This window comes from Solanum pennellii, chromosome 12, assembly GCF_001406875.1.
Source record: "Solanum pennellii chromosome 12, SPENNV200".
In the NCBI taxonomy this organism is placed as follows: Eukaryota; Viridiplantae; Streptophyta; class Magnoliopsida; order Solanales; family Solanaceae; genus Solanum; species Solanum pennellii.
The window spans coordinates 78,687,152-78,708,240 of NC_028648.1; the positions used below are offsets into that span (position 1 = coordinate 78,687,152).

Below are 21,089 nucleotides of genomic sequence, written 5' to 3' on the forward strand. Positions count from 1 at the left end.
CCAACGTAAAATTGCCACATGGCACGTCCAATTTGACTTATTTTAAAAGAAATATAAAAACTCATGTATTAATTTTTTAAAACTTTATTAGAAATAATTTTTTTTAATTTTTCAAATCTTTTTTCTCATCTTCCCTACCATCATTAGCTTACCCATATTTTTTGGGCATTCATGGCTTCCTTCATTTTTTTTCCTTTGCTCGCTTCCATTTCTTATCATTGTTTTATTTAAAACTAATGTTATTGTGTTCATTCTTATTTTTATTTTTTATTTTTAAAAAATAAATTAATTTAGTAATTTTTTACCTCCTACAAATCAAGATTGGAATTTAGAAATAGTGAAACTTTGAGAAACTCGATTTGGGAGTAAGAAGTTGGAGAAGTTAGTGATTTAAATGTCAAATTTAACTTGGTAATATTTTGAGTATTTAGATTTAATAATTTGACGGAATGTATTTTTATAAATAAATTAATTGGTGATAGTTTGATTAATAATTAATATTGTTACCGCGAAATTCGTCCCGCCATGGTAGATATGCCAACTGTTGCAATACAGGTGAAGGCAATGGTAGAAGACAAAAGTTGAGGCGAAGAAGAAAGAGAAAAAGAAAAAAAAAAGATACAAAGAAAAAGAAACAAGCAATGAAATCAAATAAAAATAATTAAAAAATATTTTTAACACGTGGCAAGTGACTATTTGTACGTGATTTACAAATATTTTCGTATGAGTGGTATTGGGTGAAAAATAGGGTGCACATACTATTTTGAAGTTGTTCAGTGGGTTAATAGGACACTCGCAAAGCTAAGGTGTCTTTTTAAAAATTCGAGACAACTTCTTTATGTTTTTTCTCTAGTAATAATAATAATATTATGTTAAATCTATAATATGTATTAAAAGTGCATTTTGTATGTGATATATATGTATTATAATTGTTTTTCTAAAATATAATATACTTGTTTGTTAAGAAATTGACACATTTTATTATTAGTATATTAAAATGTGAGATAAATGTTTATCCACCAATAAAACTTGTATTATATGTGAATAAGAAATTGTTCTTTGTAATATATATTAAAATTGTATTATTAATATATTAAAAGTGATCAAGTAAAAAAATATATCATTACTATAAGTGATAAATATTTTTTTAATATTATATAACTACATAAGTTTCTCGAAAAAAAATACAATAAAAGAAATCTACATGATCCTAATGACTTCGTTCACAAACTCTATGTGGTTTAGCCATTGAATTTTTTTTTTTCTTTTTTCACTACTTTAATTAAATTATTTGTAAAAATAATCATTCAAAATTATAGGCGCATAATTATTTCTCTAGTTGATGATTCATCATTAGCCCTTAATTACCCCTGTTATTGATATTTTGTCTAATTTTTCTGTCATATATTTTGTCGAATTATTTTATTGCTACTATATAGAAAAGTCTAGAACCAGGCATCTCTTGAATGATGTGTCTTCTCCTGGTGGAGGGCATTTATGGAATTTAAATATACTTTTGGTGTTATATTTCTTTTTTAGGATAAATGAAAATTACGTTAAAAAAATCTATAAAACACGATAATTAACAACTTAAAATACTTTTAATTTATAGGACATATAAATAAATTTAGTTGACTTTTAAAATTTTAGTTGTGTTTGCATGATAGGGGACAAAAGAAATAATATGTATAATTTGAAACCAAACATAAAAGAATATTCTAGCACATCATAATTAACAACTTGAGATATTTGAAAACAATTTTTAAAAAATTTTGTTTGATTATAGGGACTAATTTATATACTATTTAAAATTTATGTAAAAAGTATTGTGAATCACAATAATTAACTGCTCAAAATATATAAAATCATATCGAAATTTAATAATTCTCAAAATTTCAACTTTGTCACACAAATTGAGACAGAAAAATAACATATATTGTTGTTCTCAAAATTTTTAACTTTATCACATAAATTGAAACTGAGAAAATAACATATATTGTGTTCTTAAAATTTTAACTTTATCACATAAATAAAAATTAAAAAAATAATATATATTGTGTTCGTGCTGACACGGATTCCTAGCTCTAGTAAAGAAAGAAGAAGTTACAAGTGCATGCTCCTTTCTACACAAGTTTTGTGGATGCATGCATGAATAATGATATTGTAATCTGACTTTCATAATTTTTTTATTTTTATTACTACTTGATTTATGAGAAAGATTATAACATGAAAAAAGATTAAAAAAATATATATTTTCTTAAAAGAAAACTTGGCAAATATTGGTCAAGAGTAGATGTTAAGTTCACACTTGATAGTCATAATTATTAACTGATAAGTGATGATGGAAAAGTTAATACAATGAATTAAGACAAAAAAAAAATCAATAGTTGTGATATTTTTTTGTCTAAAAGTAAATTTTGATTGAAAAATTGGATTTTATAATAGTCTGGTACAATGTATCTTTAATCATCAACTGATCAAAAGCTAATTTTAACAGGAATATCTTTCCAAATTTGACCAAAGATTAGTAACCAAAATAGATAGAATCCCTTTCTATTTAACTAAATATCGCGATCGAATTTCGTCTTCAAAAGTACAAAAAAAATTATTGGTGAGCATTTTTCTATTTAATGAGGATCTTATACGATGTGAATCTACTTATTTATTGGATATGCAAATTTGGGTGGTAAATCAAAAACAATAAAAAAAATCTAGGTTATTTCTATAAACAAGGTCAATGTAATATTCTTCTCTTCTCCTATATTTATATATCTAACACAAAACTTATGAGTGTTGAGTGAATGATTATAAGTAAGATTCGGGGTGATAAAATCAATCCAATATTTAATTAGTTCAACTTTAGACTTGAACCCAGACTTGAACTGGAGACCTGAATCCAAATCCTAGCTCGACCCAGATTTAAGACCATATTCAGGACTAGATCTTGACCATCCAACCTCGATTCATGATCCAGTTCCGACCTTAACCTCATACTCAACCTCCGATTCCAATATAGCTATCGATCCTCGAACCAAACCTAAATATTCTTGACCTAGGCCTAACACTGAATCTCCAACTCAACCTCAACACAAAATTTGAACCTCGATCTAACCTTGACTTGGGGACACGAAACCCAACCTAGACCCTCAAGCCCCGACCCAACTTAGATATAATGTTATATTTATGCAAGACTTTGTTTGTGATATTTGGTTAAGAAACTTATGATATCTCTAAAAATATATAATCTAAATTGAGTCAAATTGGACAGATTAAGTTACTATCGATTGTTAATCAGCTCATCTTAACTCTATCCATCTCAACAAAAATAAACTTATGATATCTCTAAAAAATAAATAATCTAAATTCAATTGTGTGGTACAAATTGCCTTAGCGGTCGTAAGTAGACTTTGAAGTAAAAATGAGATAATTTTAATAAAGATGATAATGATAGTATATATTATAGTTATAGTTGTGCCCAAATAAGGAACCATTAATGCAATTAGACTTTAACACTACCTGATTTTGACATATAGCTAATTTAATTAGAAATATCATGAATAATTAAGTGTATAAATTCAAACTTCCTGTAGGAATATATAGACTATGAATTAAAATTAGGTATAAGCAATTGAAACACATGTAAATTAAGACGAAATTGTTAATTAATTACACATCTAAATTATGTGAGAATTTTAACTTATTTCTTTTGGTATTATTAGTAAATTAGAATAGCAAATGTATACTCCTTTGCCATATGAAATTCAAGATTCATAGCCATAGCGAAAACTCTCCAAACACATTGAGAAAAAGGAATGGATATATACCTTCATGATCGCGGAGTTATAATATTAGAATTGATTTTGTTATATGTGAATACAGTAAAAAGTAGAGAAGGCAAGAGACAATGAAGGGGCCTGCACAAAATTTTGAGAAAATTGAATTACCAGTGCCAAACACCAGCTTATTTTCGACGACTTTCCATGAAATCTCTAGTTCTCTTCCTCATACGCGTGAAGGCAACAAATGCACAAGCCAGAAGCCATGGAGGGACACGACCATCAGAGAGATTAAACTTTTTCGCCCACGCTGGAGGGTCTCTTATCACCAGTGATACTATAAGTATGGCAACAACAGCAACCCCGACCAGTATTCTGGTTATAGGTTTCACCAACGAGTCCTAATAATCAAACAAAGAAACCATTACAACGTCTCACATGTATGAGTCTAAACGTATTTAAAGGACACAACTAATCTTCGGAAACTATTCTCTCTGTGTCCAAGTATCTCTTGATCATGTTTAAAAATCATGTAAATTTTAGTCTTTAGAATCTAACACTATGCCAATCAAAATAGTAGGCAAAATAAGTTCCTTCAAAATCATGTTTAGATCGTATCATTTGTCAATCTAATATACAATTTTCCCACGATAGCCAAGACTCTCCAAGTCCAGATAATGATATTCAGTTCTCGAGAAAAACACTCTGAATTTCATCATATATATAGATGCACTATGAACTCATACATGGAGTAAACTCGAGTTCAAGACCATTCAAATGGACTGTTCGTCACAGAGATCGAGTCCAATCGTCCAACGCCAAAAGAATTTGGAACCAGCATATGATATTGACTAGGTTCATATTCTCTCTGCATTTTCAGCAGGAAAACACCAGTGCTCTTTAGACTAGTTGCAAATTGTGCACCAAAATACTAAACTACTAAAGCTTAGAGCATATAAGGAAGAAACCATCTTTATGCTTAGCCATCCTTTTTATGAGACTAAGTCTAGTAGGCTTGACCCGCGAGGCCGGCCCAACCCAACCCTTGAATTAAATGGGGTTGGGCCTAATATTTTTGGCTCATTTAGGAACGAGGCTTTTTAGCCCAGCCTCACTTGACCCGTAAGCCTCTGATGCCAGCCCGTGGGCTATGAATATTTAAAAATATTATATATATATATAGTAGTGTTTTATCTGTAAATATTTTATCATAAAAAACATAAAAAAAATAAGTCTTTTAAACTAGCTTGTTTTTTTGTAGGAGGAATAGTTGAATGATCAAGATTTTTCCGCTAAATCTTAAATTGACTATTATGTATTTTGGTAAGTATTCACCGAAGTGAGATTCATAAATGTATTTTTGTAAGTATTCGCTGAAGTGTGTGATTCATAAATGAAAATTTGTATGTATTGGTGTCCTGTTCATAGAGCTCAACATTTTATTCTCTTAGATACTCTTTCTAAGAGAGTAATATTGTTCATTTTTTTGAAGGGCCAACCCGTGGACCGTTTAGGATTGGATTGGGCTACTATTTTATTAGCCCTTTAACTAAAAGAGCCAGCCCACCCAATCCATTTAACACTTTAGCCCGTTAGGATTAGGTTGGGTTGGATTGGGTCAGTTCATTTTGACAGCTCTTAAGACTAAGAGTATTATTCGATCAATCCAAATGATCACTTTAGAGCAACATCTCCCTTTCTATAATTATATAGTCTTCCGGTCAGCCTGCACATACCTTGTCTATACGATACCTATCACCTCTCACCTAACCAACAGATACCAAATAACAGGTAACTTTGTCTATCAAAGCTAGAATTCATGAAAGTTAACTTCGTCTACAAAAGCTAGAACAGATGAAAAGAAATCACTTGTTCATCTATCCTAGCCTCGGATTAGTTTATGCATTGCAAACTGGTCCGAACACCATAATTATCAAATAAAAGCAATAAAATTGAAAAAGAAAATTGTAAGATTTATTCAAAGGAGTTAAAGGAATTATTCTCTTATTTTACACAATCATTACCTAATTTGGGAATAAAAGTGCATATTTTTTTTGACGACGCTACCACATTGCACAGGGTAAAATTCAGTGCTATGTAATAGGTCGCAAACCACGTAAGTCAAGTAACCCACACCATGCAAACCACATATTTTGAATATGAGACCTCCAATACGTAAGTCTCAATCTCAACAAAGGGTATAAAAGTGCATATTTTATCAAATAAAAAAACAGAACTTTCCAATTGTAGCAATTTTACCTTAGGTTCTCCATCAATGTAAATGGTGGATCCATCTCGATAAGTAATAATCGATCTTCCATTACGTGGATTAAACCGGATCGGAACGCCCCGACCCGTTTCCGGCTTGAATGCATAAACCGATTTGAACCCGTATTTGTCGAGAAATTCCCTAACATCAAGCTGATCCTGGTCCCACCCACCAAGGTTTGCCTTGAATACGTCGATGGGACCCTTGCCACGTCGGTACAGGTGGACCTCCACCTCCGGGACCTTCGTCTTTACGGATCTAGTCCGGTTTGGCGGGTTCGGATTCGGGTTAGGTTTTAGATTCGATAACAGTGGAGTCGCTTCGGCGGCGTCGCTGCCGGCGAAAGCTTCTGTGATCTCCACCATTTTTATGGCAATGGAGAAAAGGAAAAGCCAATGGTATAAGGTCGTTAAAAATATGAAATTTTGAGCTACCTAAAAAATATAAACAAATAAATAAAATTGCTTTTTTTTATAAGGTGGCAATTTAATTTTCTATTTTTTGTGAGTATATTCTCCTTGGAATAAACTTATCGGCATTATATTTTATTATGTAGTATATTTACCGAGCCGGATCATTTGATTGTCGATTAGAGATGAGTTACTATTTTATGAGGCTTGCTTTTTCAATTTAATAAGTCTTCTTCTTTTTTCTATCCTTTTGCTCAATTTTCTTTTACGAAATAAGAATTGAAACGTAATAAATTATATTTAACTCTCATTTTACTGTGCCGTACCAATATTTGATCAGTACTATATATTATATAGTATATATATCATATTAGATTTGAGATTACAACTCTTCATTATATTTTTTATATATTTTGTTCGATAAAAGATAATCGTATGAAATGTAATGGATGGCACTATTATGTTTTCAACATGCAAGCATTTAAAGGTTGTGCTATTGTTAATTAGAAAACTAGGGACGTATTCAATGTTTTAATCGGATATTAAGATGAACACTTAAAATTTGGCTTATAATTATCTAAATTGGTATATATAATAAACTCAATAAATTTGATGGAAATTAATGGTAAAATTAATTGAATTCATAATGTCAAATTCTAATTATAGTAAAATATGTTGTTGACAAAAAAAAGAAAACTCGTAATAAAAAATTAGAAAGTAGAAAAATAAATTCATTATTTATCATTTTTTGAACTTGAAAATTCATTCCTAAAAAGAAAAAAAGAAGTTAAAGCCGAAATTATACTATAAGCAAATGCTTCGATGACCCAATGATTAAGTTTAAGATTCTTATGTCGGAGGTTTCAAATTCGAAAGCTCTTGCTCGTTCGTCACAATGCACTAAGCTAATTCATATTATCTCTCTATATAATTTACAAGCTATTACATGAGTACGAGAATTTTACTCTTTGTACATTCAAAAATAACAACGACAATTTTCGTTTTCTTTTTAAAAAAAAACATACTATAGACATGCCTTCAAACCTACTCACACACTTGGGCCAATGATGTAGCCATGAGAAAGTTGACCCAAAATGTCCCATCACCAACCAAACCACTCATTTCACTAGCAATTTTTGATCATTTAAAATTTTATTTAAGACCAAAAAAAAATAACACTATTATTCTTGATATTTCACTAAAAATATATACTATTTGCTTCAAAACTAAACCAATATAAAACTTATAAATACATATATTAGATGGTCAGGCACCATCTATATAGAAGTATATAAACATGTATATATTCCATATTTTTGGATGAAATAAAAAACAGAAACAACAAAGGAAATTAAATTATAGTCTATAGTCAACACATCTATTTTGCTACTATATTCTTATGTAAATGACTATAGTAATATTATATTTAGTTAATTGATATTATCATATATTAAATACATGCTAGCCAATTTTACGAGAATAAATTATTATATTTATATTTAATGCAATAAGCTCGATCGAAAAAATTATCTATAAAAAAAAAAGATAGTCCAAATTTTTAATAGTATTTTCCCGCGAGGGAAACTCGGATCAAAAGAAGGCGCCTCCTCCATTTTCCTCTTTCTCTCTCTAAAACTTCCCCAAATCATTTCTGTCAATTTCTCTCTCTTCAAGAGGGGAAAACCATAGCTATGGAAGCAGCAATGGGATTAATGAGAAGAATACCTCCAAAGCATACAGAAACTGCTTTATCTGCTCTGTTAAGTCTCTTGCCTGAACATTCTTCAGATCTCCTTTCTCAAGTTGATCAGCCTCTCCAGGTAATACAACCAAAAAACTCTTCGCAATTGAACTTGTAAGATACATCATTGAATATTACTCATTTTGTATTTTTTGAAATTTCAATTTTTGAGTTAGAGAACCCTAATTCGTTTTAGTTGAATATTATTGAGCATCAGAATGAAATAAAGCGGAATTGATACAGATGATTCTTATATTTGAGGTGTAGCTGTTGTTTTGTGGTCTGTAGATGTGCAGAATGATTTTGTTTAGTTTTGATGTAATGATGTCTAGTTATAAGTTATACTCCTTTTGAGTTAGTTGACGTTGCATTTGCATGGAATGAATTAGTTTTTTTGTAAGGATTTATAGTGGCGATGCATTCAGAAGAATCAACAATTTAAGTTTTCGATGGGCTGAGGTTGTCGTTTAGCGCAAAACAGTTTGACTTAATTGCAACTGCTTCAGTATTCTGGATCTGTAATTCAGTTTCTTGTGTGTTAAAGAATGACAAAAGTCCCAAATCGGTGATTAATGAGATGGGTGGACTCCTTATAAGACTTGGGCAATCCTCCTCCTTTGAGCTAGCTTTTGGGCGTGAGTTAGGGCTAAGACCTAATTTTACATGGTATCAGAGCAGGGCCCGTCGGTGATTAATGAGATGGGTGGACTCCTTATAAGGCTTGGGCAATCCTCCTCCTTTGAGCTAGCTTTTGGGTGTGAGTTAGGTCTAAGACCTAATTTTACATTGTGACGTATTGAACATCTAATATTTAGCTCCGGCTCCTTTGAGTGTGCGCATATGAGAATTTTAGAATCCGTGTGAATGTAGTTAGTGTGCGAAACACAATGGAAGCAAATGATTTAAATAGGTGATACCAATTAGTTGAGATTGAGGTTTAGTTGTTATTGTTAAGTTCTCCATTAGGCCCCCATGTTTGGCTGTAGTTTCTTAAATTTAATTAGAAAATACTACAGGAATTATAGGGATAAGTATGAGATGGAGGGACCTACTATAAGAGAATCTATAATTATTCAACAAGACAAATTATTGAGTATCGGAATGAAGTTAACAAGATGAAACCAATAAAGAATCTTTTTTAGCCAACCCTATCTAGTTAGATTCTCAAATCTCTATTGATTTGAATGACTGAATTTCAGCGGAAGTTGAACATTCACCTCTTATCTTCTGGTATTGATAGTGGGATTAACATCAGTACAGCTTATCTAACTTGATAGCGTGACTTCCTTTACTGATTCAATAGAGTTTGGACTTCTGCTAGATACTCCACTTTTTATCATGTTTTGGATAAGTAATGCTTCTCAACTTGGACGTGATCTATGTTTGAGACATGTACCAAATTAGGACGAGGCTCTTTTTATCTGCGTAACCAATTCAAATAAAATAGCTAGTTGCTGCATCACTCTGGTTCAGAATCATCAGTAACCACCTCAGAAGGTAAACAAAATGATAAAGAACATTTTTTTGATCAAGGAAAAAGAAGTTAAGTGAAAACATGAAAGCTACCTTTCTATTGAAAATATAGAATCACTTCAAGGACTGGAAAATTTTTCATTTGAATTGTATGAAATCCCAGAAAAGTTTCTTGTTTCAGTGTTACAGTGGTTCGAACAATGATTCTAATACATTGTTTACATGCTGCTCTATTAATTATGGGAATGGGATGTATGAGATATTAATGCAGATAAGTGCTTGCACTGCATCATATCTTACCTTTATCAGAGCTTTAACCTACTGTTGAGTTTCCATTTTCAGATAATTTATTTTTACTTGCAAAAAGATTGATGATACTTTCTTATACCGAGACCGTACATTTCTTGGGTTGCAGTACTGAATAATGATTCTTGGAGGGGTCAAGCATTACTTTTGCCGAGCTACCTCTTTTTATCTTTGATCATAAGCCAAAATTGTATATTATGTCTTTCACGGTTGTGCATTTGTTGATGCTGGCCTTTGAATTGAGGATGGCCAACATTTTTAAGAGAAGATAAATCTCCACTGCAAATTGCATTTTGATATCATGACAAAAGGAAGCATGATTTTTCGTGATAATTTATCTTTTCATAAAATTACATTCTTGAAAAAACGAGCTCCATATATTTTCCTCTCTTTCGCTTTTCGTTCGCTTTTCTTGTTGGTTATTTGGATTAGAGAAACTTAATATGGATAATGGCCATGATATGTGCATGTGATATACTGGTATATACTAGCTTCAGGCTAGAGCAAATGTTGGTCAGTTTTTACTATAAATGAAGGTATTTGAACTCATCAAGTCTCAAACATTTGTTCATCTTGATAAAGCTAATGTCTTGAAATTGGATTATCAGGTCTTGTGCGATATGGAGTCCGGCAAAGAGTTCATCCTCTGTGAGTATAACAGAGATGCTGATTCATATAGGTAACTGATTAATTGCTTGTATCTAAATGGGGTGCTATTGTACGGCATCAAATCCCATAGAGGATTCTTCCCGTACTGTCATTTTGATTGACTTATTAAGATTTCCTTGCTTGTTAAATATATATTTTCACAGCTCATCATGCGCTAGAGTTGATTATAATATTTTTATGAAATTGAATTGCTTGGAAGGAATTCCACTTTGTGTGTACAAGTCCAAAGTTTTTGTTTTGGCAACTTCAATCAATTTAAATGTTGGTTTCATCCATGTTTATTTGTTGTTATGTGTTCCTCATAGGGTGCCATTTTCATATTTGACCATAATTGTCTTGAAATATTTGAAACTTGCCGGTACCCATCACTCCACTTAACAATGTCTCTTGATTCTTCAGAAGCCCTATACCTGGTAACTTTTTAATTGTTCACCATCAAACACTTAAACTTTCCTTAGAACCTCTGATAAAGGTAGGACTTGTTACAAGTGTTTCTGATCAGGATTTTGTAGTTGTGATCTTTTTGCTGCTTTTTTGTAAATAATTTTTTTTTAATTTATCAGGATGAGACTTCTCCAAAAAATGAGTCTGATGACATGTATGTGGGCCAAGATTTTTGGCCTTACAGGTCTTAGTTTATCTGTTTATATCACTCATTCTCTTTCTCTGATTTTTTGGAGTGCTGACTCTTTATATGTTGGACCATAAGAATACCCTCCTAGTAAAAGAGCTCTCGATTGTTGTAGAGTTGGCTAACAACATATTGACATGATAGTAAAGCCAATATGTGAATATCAGGTGATTTAATAAGCTTAACACCGTTGGAGTACATGTTTGGCCAGTAGTTGTTTTCTACTGCATTTCAAGACATAAAATGACACAAATCCTATGCTACATTTGATGGATGTTCTATCTATAACTTTGGTATTTTCACTTGTAGGTCTCCTTGGTCAAATAAGTATCATCCACCATTAGAAGATGCGCCTCAACCTTCTCTGGAGCTGAGGAAACTTGAGGTTGAAGCAAATGAAGTCTTTGCTATCTATCGTGACCAGTGAGGTCCCTTATTTACCTCGTCTTTTCTTCTTGCTATGCAATTGTACCAAGCTTTATAAATGAACCAGCATGGAGAATGTGCTTGTCAAACTGTACAAAATAGCCAGAAAACAAAACCCAATATTATGCCCCACCTGTTCTTGTAAATGATTTTAACTTCTGTAGAATCAGCCTCATTTACATGTTTCAAACTACATTATTAACAAAACAAAAATATATAATTAACTTTCTTGTGAATGGAGTTGGCACTATCTTCAAAACACGTTCTGTTTCTCTCAGTCCCAATAGTCCACCATCTGCAAGCAACTGAGCAAGTATAGTATTCCACCATAGTAGCTTCCTCTTCCTATTTCATTTTCTGGTCCAGCATCTCATCAAGCTGGTTGTTTCTGGCATAACCCAATGCGTGATAGTGATGCTCAAGCAAAGCTGCCACAGTTGAGTAATAACATGGCAGTGCGAAAATATATGACAGACGTTCTCTTTGTCTCTCTCACTAATAAAACATTTGCTACATAATGCAAAACCTCTTTTTGCAAATTCCCTTGTGCCAATAAAATTCTTATTCACAAATATTTCGTTCAGCTTGTCTTTAACTGTAGATGAATCTAGGACATCTCTTTCAGATTTGTCCTATCATGTTAACTTATGATAGGACTAGCTAAGAAGATATCATCCGTACTAGTTTCATCTCTTGGTTATTCACAGCATTTTCTGCAGTTTCACTGACCAAAACACTGTTAGGTACTATGAAGGTGGCATCTCATCAGTTTATATGTGGGAAGATGAAAATGAAGGTTTTGTTGCTTGCTTTTTAATAAAGAAAGGTAAGTCCTATTTGGATTTCCAAAAATACGTGATATTTTTTCTGCTTCTAATTTGCAAATTTTTTGGAGGATGTAGATGGCTCCAAGACTGGACATGGTAGAAGGGGGTATCTCCAGGAAGGAGCCTGGGATGCCATACACGTTATTGAGGTATTAGCTTCTGAGTAAAGAAAGAGAGAGCTTCTTTGGTCTTCTCTTCACTTTCTTGTTTGTTCAATTAATGAGCACGGCTTAAAATTGTTACCAAATTGTTCAGGTGGGACCAGAAGAGGAAGAAATTGTCCAGTACTGCCTGACTAGTACAGTGATGCTGACCTTGACTACTGACAATGAGTCATCAGGCTCATTCAATTTGTCTGGATCAATTAGAAGACAGGTATTTAATGGATTTTGTAACAATTATATAATGCTTTGTTTCTTAACATTCAAATCTGTATTTCGATTCAAACATTTAAATCTTGATGCACATTTAAAGTTCTATTCAGATGTGTATTATGATTCAAGCTTTTAATCTCAATAAAAATAAATGAGGCTTTAATGCGTTTATGACGCCGCATGAATGTGGTAATACTGCCCCGACTTGTGAAAGACCTTTTAAGGCATATCAAGCTCGGAAAAAGTAGAAATCCCATTCTCGCATTATGTTGTTGTATCGTATGGGTGATAACTTCATGAGAGTTTTTTAATAAGTATGAAGATGCAAAGGACGCGCCCACATTAAGAAAAATTTGAAGTCATGATCAATAAGCCAGAACTATGGTGAAATTTCCTTACGTGTACTGTCCTGTTCATCTTCATCAACCCATTTGTTAAGGGGATTCAATAGTTCATATTTAACAATAAAAAAACGGTTTTACCCTATTTAGACAATATAATTTTATGGTGAAAGAGATTCAATTTGAACTCCCTTGCACAACCTAGCTCAGACCCTGAACTTGTTCCCCCATCAAACTGATCTCTGCAAGTCCTTATTCATTCCATGGTATGGATTAAGACATTAGCTGGAAATCTTGGTACTTTTTACTAATTTATCCTCCTTTGCGTATGTATAGATGAGTATGAAGCTCTCTGTCTCAGAGGGTCATCTGTGTAACATGGGAAAGATGATTGAAGAGATGGAGGGTAAGCTGAGAAACTCCTTGGATCAGGTATATGTCTTTACTCTTTGAAGTTCTTTTCCTTTTACCTTTTCTTTGATGGAACTGATGGGTTATCTTCCTTCGGTGTGTTGCTAATTAGTTCATCCTAAGACTTGATAATTATTGAAATCAATGACTCGCACCTCTTTGTTATACTCCCTTGATGCAAGGCAGCAGAAAGGTGAAGAAAAGGATGTTATCTGGTACTAGCTTTTCTTACTGGAAAATGCTTAGTAGGAGGCAGAAAGTGGACCAAGGGTGTTATCGGGTAGTGAATATAGTTTAGGGAAATCGTGGTTCACTTGGAAAATAACTTCGGAATAAGTATGAATTTACCTGAATTGGTGGAAGGTCTCAAAAAAGGGATGCTTTAAGCTTTGTTGATAAGAGACCTCTTTCCGTTGTGTCATTTCTATGTTAAAACATACCTTGAAATTGAGTTCAAAAACTACTTAAACCTGCAGGTATATTTTGGGAAGACAAATGAAATGGTTTGTACTCTGAGGCCACCTGCTGAACTGGTGCAGATGAAATTGCCTGACACCTGAGATTTGTTTTTCTTGCCTTGTCTGTTGAGTATTTGTGTAAACCTTGGTTTGCTTCCATGTCAAACGGTAGTGGTCGTGGTCATGGTCGTGGTTGAACAGTATTCATTATATTGATAACTGGTTGTATTATAATTTATTACACATTTGAGTCTTACAGAGCGCTTAAATGTCCTAGTTTTAGACTGTCTGAAACTGTATTCACTTTCATTTGAGATGTGGGTTATCATACAAATTTCGCTCTTCAAGGATCAGATGCACATTACCTGAGGATCCAATTCAGTTAATACAATATGAATACGCCTGAGATATTACTGTCATTATTATTACTTATTATGGCTCCAACAGAAAATAGGGTATGACAAATACAGGTTAGATGAAGATTTTAAATTATGATCAACAGAGTTTTATTGATACAAACTTTCTAGGTAGAATTTGCGGAAATACACACCTTTTGTTTAACTTATTTTCATTATCTCTTAATATTTTTGAAAACATCTCCAAATCTAATTATTTCTTTAATGTATTAGAGCTGCATATTAATGTGTTCGAATCAGTATTTAGTGTATTTGAGGCCGGACCTATATATTATGTATCCAGGCTAGTTTTTAATGTATCCTCTTTACATATTAATGTATCCGAAACAATATTTAATATATTCGGGCTTCAATTATTATTAGGGATATATTGTGATTTCTTATTAAATGTATGGAATTTATGTAATTTACCCATAACTTAATAACATTATAGATTTTCGAAAAATAGAAAACAGTTATGTGCTCTTATTTCTTGTCAAAAATCCATCGGGTCATTCAAATAGGCCCATGGGTTTGTGTGGGGCAAGGTGCCCCAAGTGAAAATTAGAAAAAGAATTTATCATTTTTTTTTTTTTTGCTTAATAAGGATGAATTTTTTATTTATGATAACTAAGGATCATCCATACAAAACGGAACTACTCTAATATAAGGTAGTTCCGTCAAGAGTTTTAGTAGTTAAGGAATGAGATGCAACAAAAACATTTAATTTGTTTCTTAACATAATTGGATCCTCAGATTACTTCTCATAATCTACTTTTTCTCTAAGTTAAATAATCCCAAATGTATAAACACTGAATAACAAAGCCAAAACATAAGCTCCATCACCAATAGTCAAGACACATAACTTCAAACTAAATATCTTATACTAATAATTAGAAGTTAAACAAAAAGCATAAAAAATAGGGAGAGCTTCTCTAAGCTTTTATCTCAACTTGAGGGCTTGCTGGAGTTGCTGCTTGAGATTCACTATGTTCATGCTCGATTTCTTCTTCAGTGTCGCTTTCATCTTCTTCTGCAAAAAACACATCCACTATATATCACACCGAAAATGGAGATAAAACAAGACTCAATCCTAACATACGGTTAAAAAACCCGGTTTACCTTCAGGCTCATCAGCATCAAAATCCCCTAGACCACCACCCATGTTGAGTTGCTGCAATATAAAGAAAAAGGTAATGTAAGTCTCAAAGTTCAAGCACAAATCAATAGTAATAACTACAGTGTACTTATTTCATGAATCGTGCTTACCGAAAAGTCAATGTCACCCATATCCATATCTGCTCCAGCTGCTGAAAAAAGTTAAGTCATGGTAAATATATAGATTTATCAATGAGGCATAACCGTGGTGAAATTTACTTACGTTCACCATCCTGTTCATCTTCATCAACCCATTTGTCCCAGTCAGCTTTCAAAAACGTTGGTGATTTACCTTCTTGCTTAATCAGTCTGCTCCACCAGTTGTCTTCTGCCTTCTTTACAAGATAGCAGATATTTCTACATGTAATACTAGACTTGCTCTCCTGAATGACGACAATTAAATGAGAGAGTAAACTTTGGTACAACATACCGAAATCTAAGCATGGAGAATAAGCGAAGGAGATTTACTCACATCAACGTCAATTTTATCAAAGAGATCAAGAACGACTTCGTATGGAACATTATCAGCTCCAGCAGTTGCAGAAAAAGAGAATTTTCCTTCTGATTCTAGTTTCTGCTTTACATTCTTGGCATCAGGTAACTCAACTGTGATAAACACCTTGTCAGACCTCTGGGCCCACTTGATAGAAGGATGTCGACTGAAAAAAAAAAAGACAGAACAAATATATTCAATAAACCAATAGTATCGTTGGGAAACATTCATTGATCAGAACTTTCAACACCCAATAACCATAAAGATGGAGTAGTTGTGTATTTATCCGTCTAGACATTTACAATTGAGCAGCATTTCAATTTAAGTATCACATGACACAAATAACTTTACGAAGTTAATTGAGAAGGACATACCATAATAACAATTTTTCTGCTCCTAATTGAACTGAATACTTCATTAGAACAGTGTTGATTTTGTTTAGATCCAGAACTAAGCTGTCTAGATAATTTAAAAGATCCAAGACAGGGAATCAGAGTATCTGATTCCAGGACTATGCAAGACTAGATAACAGCTAAAAGTTTGAAATTCAAACCATGATGTCTAAAACCAGTTTAGATGCACCTCAACTAATTTCACGAAGTATCAGCTATCTCCCACAAGCACAATCACTGAATAATTATATCCACCAATTCTTGATGAAAAGAAATCGCCTAGTATTTTTGCCTCAACTCATGGTTCTCAATAAACTTCATCGGTTTCCTCATATGGTCTTAAGCAATTCTCACCTCATGAACTGGTTTTTGAAATTGAAATATGCCTAAGGTTCATTTTTTTTAATCAACAAGACAAACACTAGTATAAGTAATTACGTTAAAGTAAAAGATAAACAACTTGGGGGGCCAACAAATGACTTATTTGATATAATGAGTACTCTTAATTAGAAAATACGTGCTACGACTCCAACCTCACCATTAGACCATTAGGAACTCCCACTCTAAGTGAAATTATTCCTCAATTGTACAAAAATAAAAGACAATTCAGGGCAAAATGAAGTCAACCCTTACCCTTTTCCCTTTGCAACTCGCTCTAAAACAATTCACATCCACATCCGTGTTTAAACAACACTCTAAAGTTTCTTTAAACAAGTTCATACTAGATCCACGGAAAGGCATGTTGCTCACTCTCACTGAAAAAATGTCAATAGACGCTACACTAGCAAGAAGCCAAGTTATCGTAAACTGCAAATACAAAGGGAATGTCCTTCGGTTCATATACCTATCGAAAGGAAATATGAAAAATCGAGTATCTCAGCCAAAGTAACCATGAGTGGAAGATGAAGTTCCTACTCCCTTAGTAGCTTAAAGATACAAGGTAAAAAATAGATGCTATTAGAAATTAAATTGCTCTTCAATCTGGTCTCAAAACATAATAGGAGGCAAGAATACACTCAAAAGAGAAACTATACTATTTATAGCCCACCACCACCCCCATTCCACCAGCCCCCACACTACCCCGCACCCCGGAAGCGGGGCCTTCTACCCTTCCCCCCTCCCTCCTCCCTCCCAATACCTAACTCACCTCAACCCCTCAACCCCACCTTTGCACTCATTAGTGTTTGCCTTAAATTATTTATATAGATGCTCTTTGAACAATATTGTCTACACCTTATCAATAGAGTCAGGATTAAGAGTTTAGGATTCGAAACCACAACTCTAGCGTGAAAAGTATTTCCACACTGTCAATCAATGTTATTAGGGGTTAGAGGTTCATTAGTGAATACACATATATTTATTTAATTTTCTAATATAAATATTGCATCACCGGAAAAGCTATCTGAACGTACGAACCCCCACCTAGCTCCGCCTCTATTATCAATTAGCAAGCAAACTATATACATATAACACAGCCTTCCAATGCACAATTAAACAGAGATCACCAAATCAAATTAATTATCTATAACAAAGTAAGCAAAATCATCCACTTAGGGTTTTAATTCAAGTAATAAAGCCCAAAATATGAGATCACAATGCAACAAAATAAATACGATTAAAAAAATTACCTCATGATTGTTGGTAGGGAGGAAAATTGAGAGAGCAGAGGTTTGTATGTGCCGTTTTGGAATTGCTAGGTTTTGATTATATACTGCAGGAAGTTTCTATATACTTCTATTGCCTTGATATTTGGAAAAGTGAAAATATTTTTATTTGTATCATTTAAAATAAAAAATACTCCTAATTTTTTTTAAAAAAAAAAACATAATGTAAAGGTTGTGCTTTTTGTGGCTTTTGTTATTGCCGGACTAGAATCAGTGTTTTAAAAAGCTCAGTGGAGACTCGCCTCGGGGTTCGCTCTAGGGTGAGGCTTTAGCGAAATGCTTCGAGACTCAAGTATGAGGTTTAGTTCTGTAAGACTTATGTTTTATGTCCTAAGAATTTGATTGTATATTTTAAATTCGTTCAACGCCTAGTGCTCGAGTCACGTCTAACAAATTTTGCATAAATTATGTGTTAAAAAGTTGTCATTGTTGACACAAGTTTTAGTATTGCATTTTTCTTATTTGATAAAACTGTGAAAGTATTTATATATTACGTAATATTCTTTTAAAAAAATATGTCTGTAAAATTTTACTTTTTCACTTATCTTTGGGCTTTATGGTTTATTGTCACAAAATTATTATATTTTATTTTGATTTAAAAGTAATTTTAGAGAATAAGACCTCCACAAACTTAAGGTGTCTTCTTCAAAAAAAATAGGATCTGAGTTTGATGAGGTAATTACGTATTTTCTCGTAATTTTATTTTTATTCATAATGGAGTGTTGTTTTTATCATAATACTAGTAAGGTTATTAATGTATATTCTTTTAGGGGGTAAATTATATAGTATTATAAAAAAATATTTTTGAGAAATAATGATTCTTTTATTATTCAAAAGTTAGATTATTTCTACTTGTATAATGATTTTGGAACTTTTACTTTCTATTAGTTTGTTTAATCATATTTGTAGTTATTTCAAACTATTGATTTTTTCTTATATAATTTTGTGAAATTATATTATTATACTATATTATAAATTAAAAGTTTAGAGATCCATAGGGCTTATATCTCACACCATACTAATTAAAACGTCTCACCTTACGCCTCCTCCTTTTAAAACACTGACTAAAACTATATGGTATGATTCGATAATTACCTCAATTGAATAATTAAAAAGCATTTAAATAATTTGAATATATTCCCTATTTATTATATATGTTTTATAAGAAATTGAGTATAAGTTTATTCTTTTTGCTAAAGGAAAATATAAAATCAAAGTTCAGAATCAAATTTTACTATCTATTTTTAGAATTTTATAACAAATCTCTGATCTTTCTAATTCTCTTGCTCTCCTTTTGAAATATTTTTTTTCCACAAAATCAAACTTGAAAAGTGAATCAACTAAGATTTGTAGATTTTTTTACAATGTAGTTGTCTAAATCAAATATTTTCAAGTGTCTCTTTTTGTATTCTTCAATGAAATATTATAATCATAAGTAATGTTTTTTTTTTCATTTTCATGTATCAAACGATGATGTATATGTAAGTGATACAATGTTTAAAATGTTTGATACAATATATTAATTATATATGTATTAGGTTTGTCAGACATAATAATTGTGTATAGAGTTGAAATACAAATACACATATCATATTTTAATAAGTTTTTACTTGTATGTATCTTAATATATTCTGTATCAACATGTATTTTTATATTTCTGCATCGCGAATGAATATACAAGAGCCAATGAACACAGATGATACAGTGTGTATTAATCTATATTTGTCATTGTATATCAGATTATTATCATTGATTTTATTAGTATTCGATGTATCAAATTGTATTAGCATGTATGTATCTTAATATATTCTTATCAACGTGTATTTTTATAATGAACACAGATGAAATAATGTGTGTATATTAATCCATATCTGTCATTATAAATCTGATCGTTGATTTTACTAGTATTCGATGTATCAAATTGTATATATGTTGGTGTAACATGTATCTAACATGTGTTCCTTCTCTCCCCCAATTTCACCCGCTTCTCTTTCTCTCTAATAGTAATTATAAAGGGAAAATTGTATATAATGGCAAATTAATAAATTAAATTAATTGCTGCAATCATCCTTTAATTTAGTTGTGCCCCGTAGCACACTGTTTGTCAGTCACCTCTCTCCCTCAACTCTCGCTCGCCACTCTCCTCTCTCGCTTCATCTGTCTTTCACTTCCTCTCACTTTTATACAAACACAAGTGTATAAAATCTGTTTCTATTTGTATAAAGCTAGAGGAAATTGTATAAATACATATATTTTTGTTCGCCCCTCTCCCAGATCTCGCTCGCCACTCTCCCTATTCTCGCTCGCCACCCTCGCCTCTCCCGCTTATACAAACAGAAACGAAATACATAAGTTGTGTTTCCGTTTGTATAAAGCGAGAGAAAATTGTATATACACATGCAAATACATATATTTTTATCCTATACACTTATAATTATACAATAAAAAATACTCCCCTGTCCAGTTTCTGTTCGTCTTTCTCTCTTTTTCGTTTTATACAAATTCAAATTGTATTTAATTTCACTCTTTCTCGTTTTATACAATTCGATTCAATTGTATATTCCCTGTCCAGGTCTTTTGCCTTTCTCTCTTTCTCATTTTATACAAATTCAAATAGTATATATTCGTTTTGTACACCTATAATTATACGATTCGTTTTATACAATTCTCTCCCAAGTCTCTTTCTCTTTCTCGTTTTATACAATTCGCTTCTATTGTATATGTATATCGAATTATACATATGTATGTTTAATTGCTACGAATTGCAATTATGCAAGATTTGCTATAACATACAAACATAAATTTTATGTTTGCTATATGTGAAAGTTGCCTAATTATAAATTATAATTAATAATGATAATCATGATTCAAACTA

At 32.2% G+C, this 21,089-nt stretch overlaps 3 protein-coding genes across 4 annotated transcripts; 1 reads left to right on the plus strand and 2 right to left on the minus strand.

The window, feature by feature from the left end:
• Positions 1 to 3,746: 3,746 nt before the first annotated feature.
• LOC107006051 lies at positions 3,747 to 6,471 on the minus strand. The gene is made up of 2 exons (XM_015204695.2): positions 6,036 to 6,471; positions 3,747 to 4,177 (listed from the first exon to the last, which is right to left on the minus strand). Exons 1-2 carry the CDS (start codon positions 6,408 to 6,410, stop codon positions 3,962 to 3,964), a joined length of 591 nt encoding a protein of 196 aa, XP_015060181.1. The 5' UTR covers positions 6,411 to 6,471; the 3' UTR covers positions 3,747 to 3,961.
• Positions 6,472 to 8,021: 1,550 nt separating this feature from the next.
• On the plus strand, positions 8,022 to 14,518 carry LOC107006042 (probable F-actin-capping protein subunit beta). Its single transcript, XM_015204684.2, has 8 exons — positions 8,022 to 8,275; positions 10,584 to 10,654; positions 11,585 to 11,698; positions 12,445 to 12,527; positions 12,604 to 12,677; positions 12,784 to 12,903; positions 13,580 to 13,675; positions 14,131 to 14,518. The coding sequence occupies exons 1-8, from the start codon at positions 8,147 to 8,149 to the stop codon at positions 14,212 to 14,214; spliced, it is 771 nt and encodes a 256-aa protein (XP_015060170.1). The 5' UTR covers positions 8,022 to 8,146; the 3' UTR covers positions 14,215 to 14,518.
• A 698-nt stretch (positions 14,519 to 15,216) lies between these two features.
• On the minus strand, positions 15,217 to 18,336 carry LOC107006052 (co-chaperone protein p23-1-like). Of its 2 annotated transcripts, none has more exons than XM_015204697.2 (6): positions 18,179 to 18,336; positions 16,138 to 16,324; positions 15,889 to 16,048; positions 15,777 to 15,814; positions 15,630 to 15,681; positions 15,217 to 15,540 (listed from the first exon to the last, which is right to left on the minus strand). In XM_015204697.2, exons 1-6 carry the CDS (start codon positions 18,181 to 18,183, stop codon positions 15,443 to 15,445), a joined length of 540 nt encoding a protein of 179 aa, XP_015060183.1. In that variant the 5' UTR covers positions 18,184 to 18,336; the 3' UTR covers positions 15,217 to 15,442. The 2 variants fall into 2 exon arrangements, with proteins under 2 accessions (XP_015060183.1, XP_015060182.1); XM_015204696.2 differs by having other exon boundaries at positions 15,777 to 15,817; positions 18,179 to 18,335.
• Between the last annotated feature and the right edge of the window lie 2,753 nt (positions 18,337 to 21,089).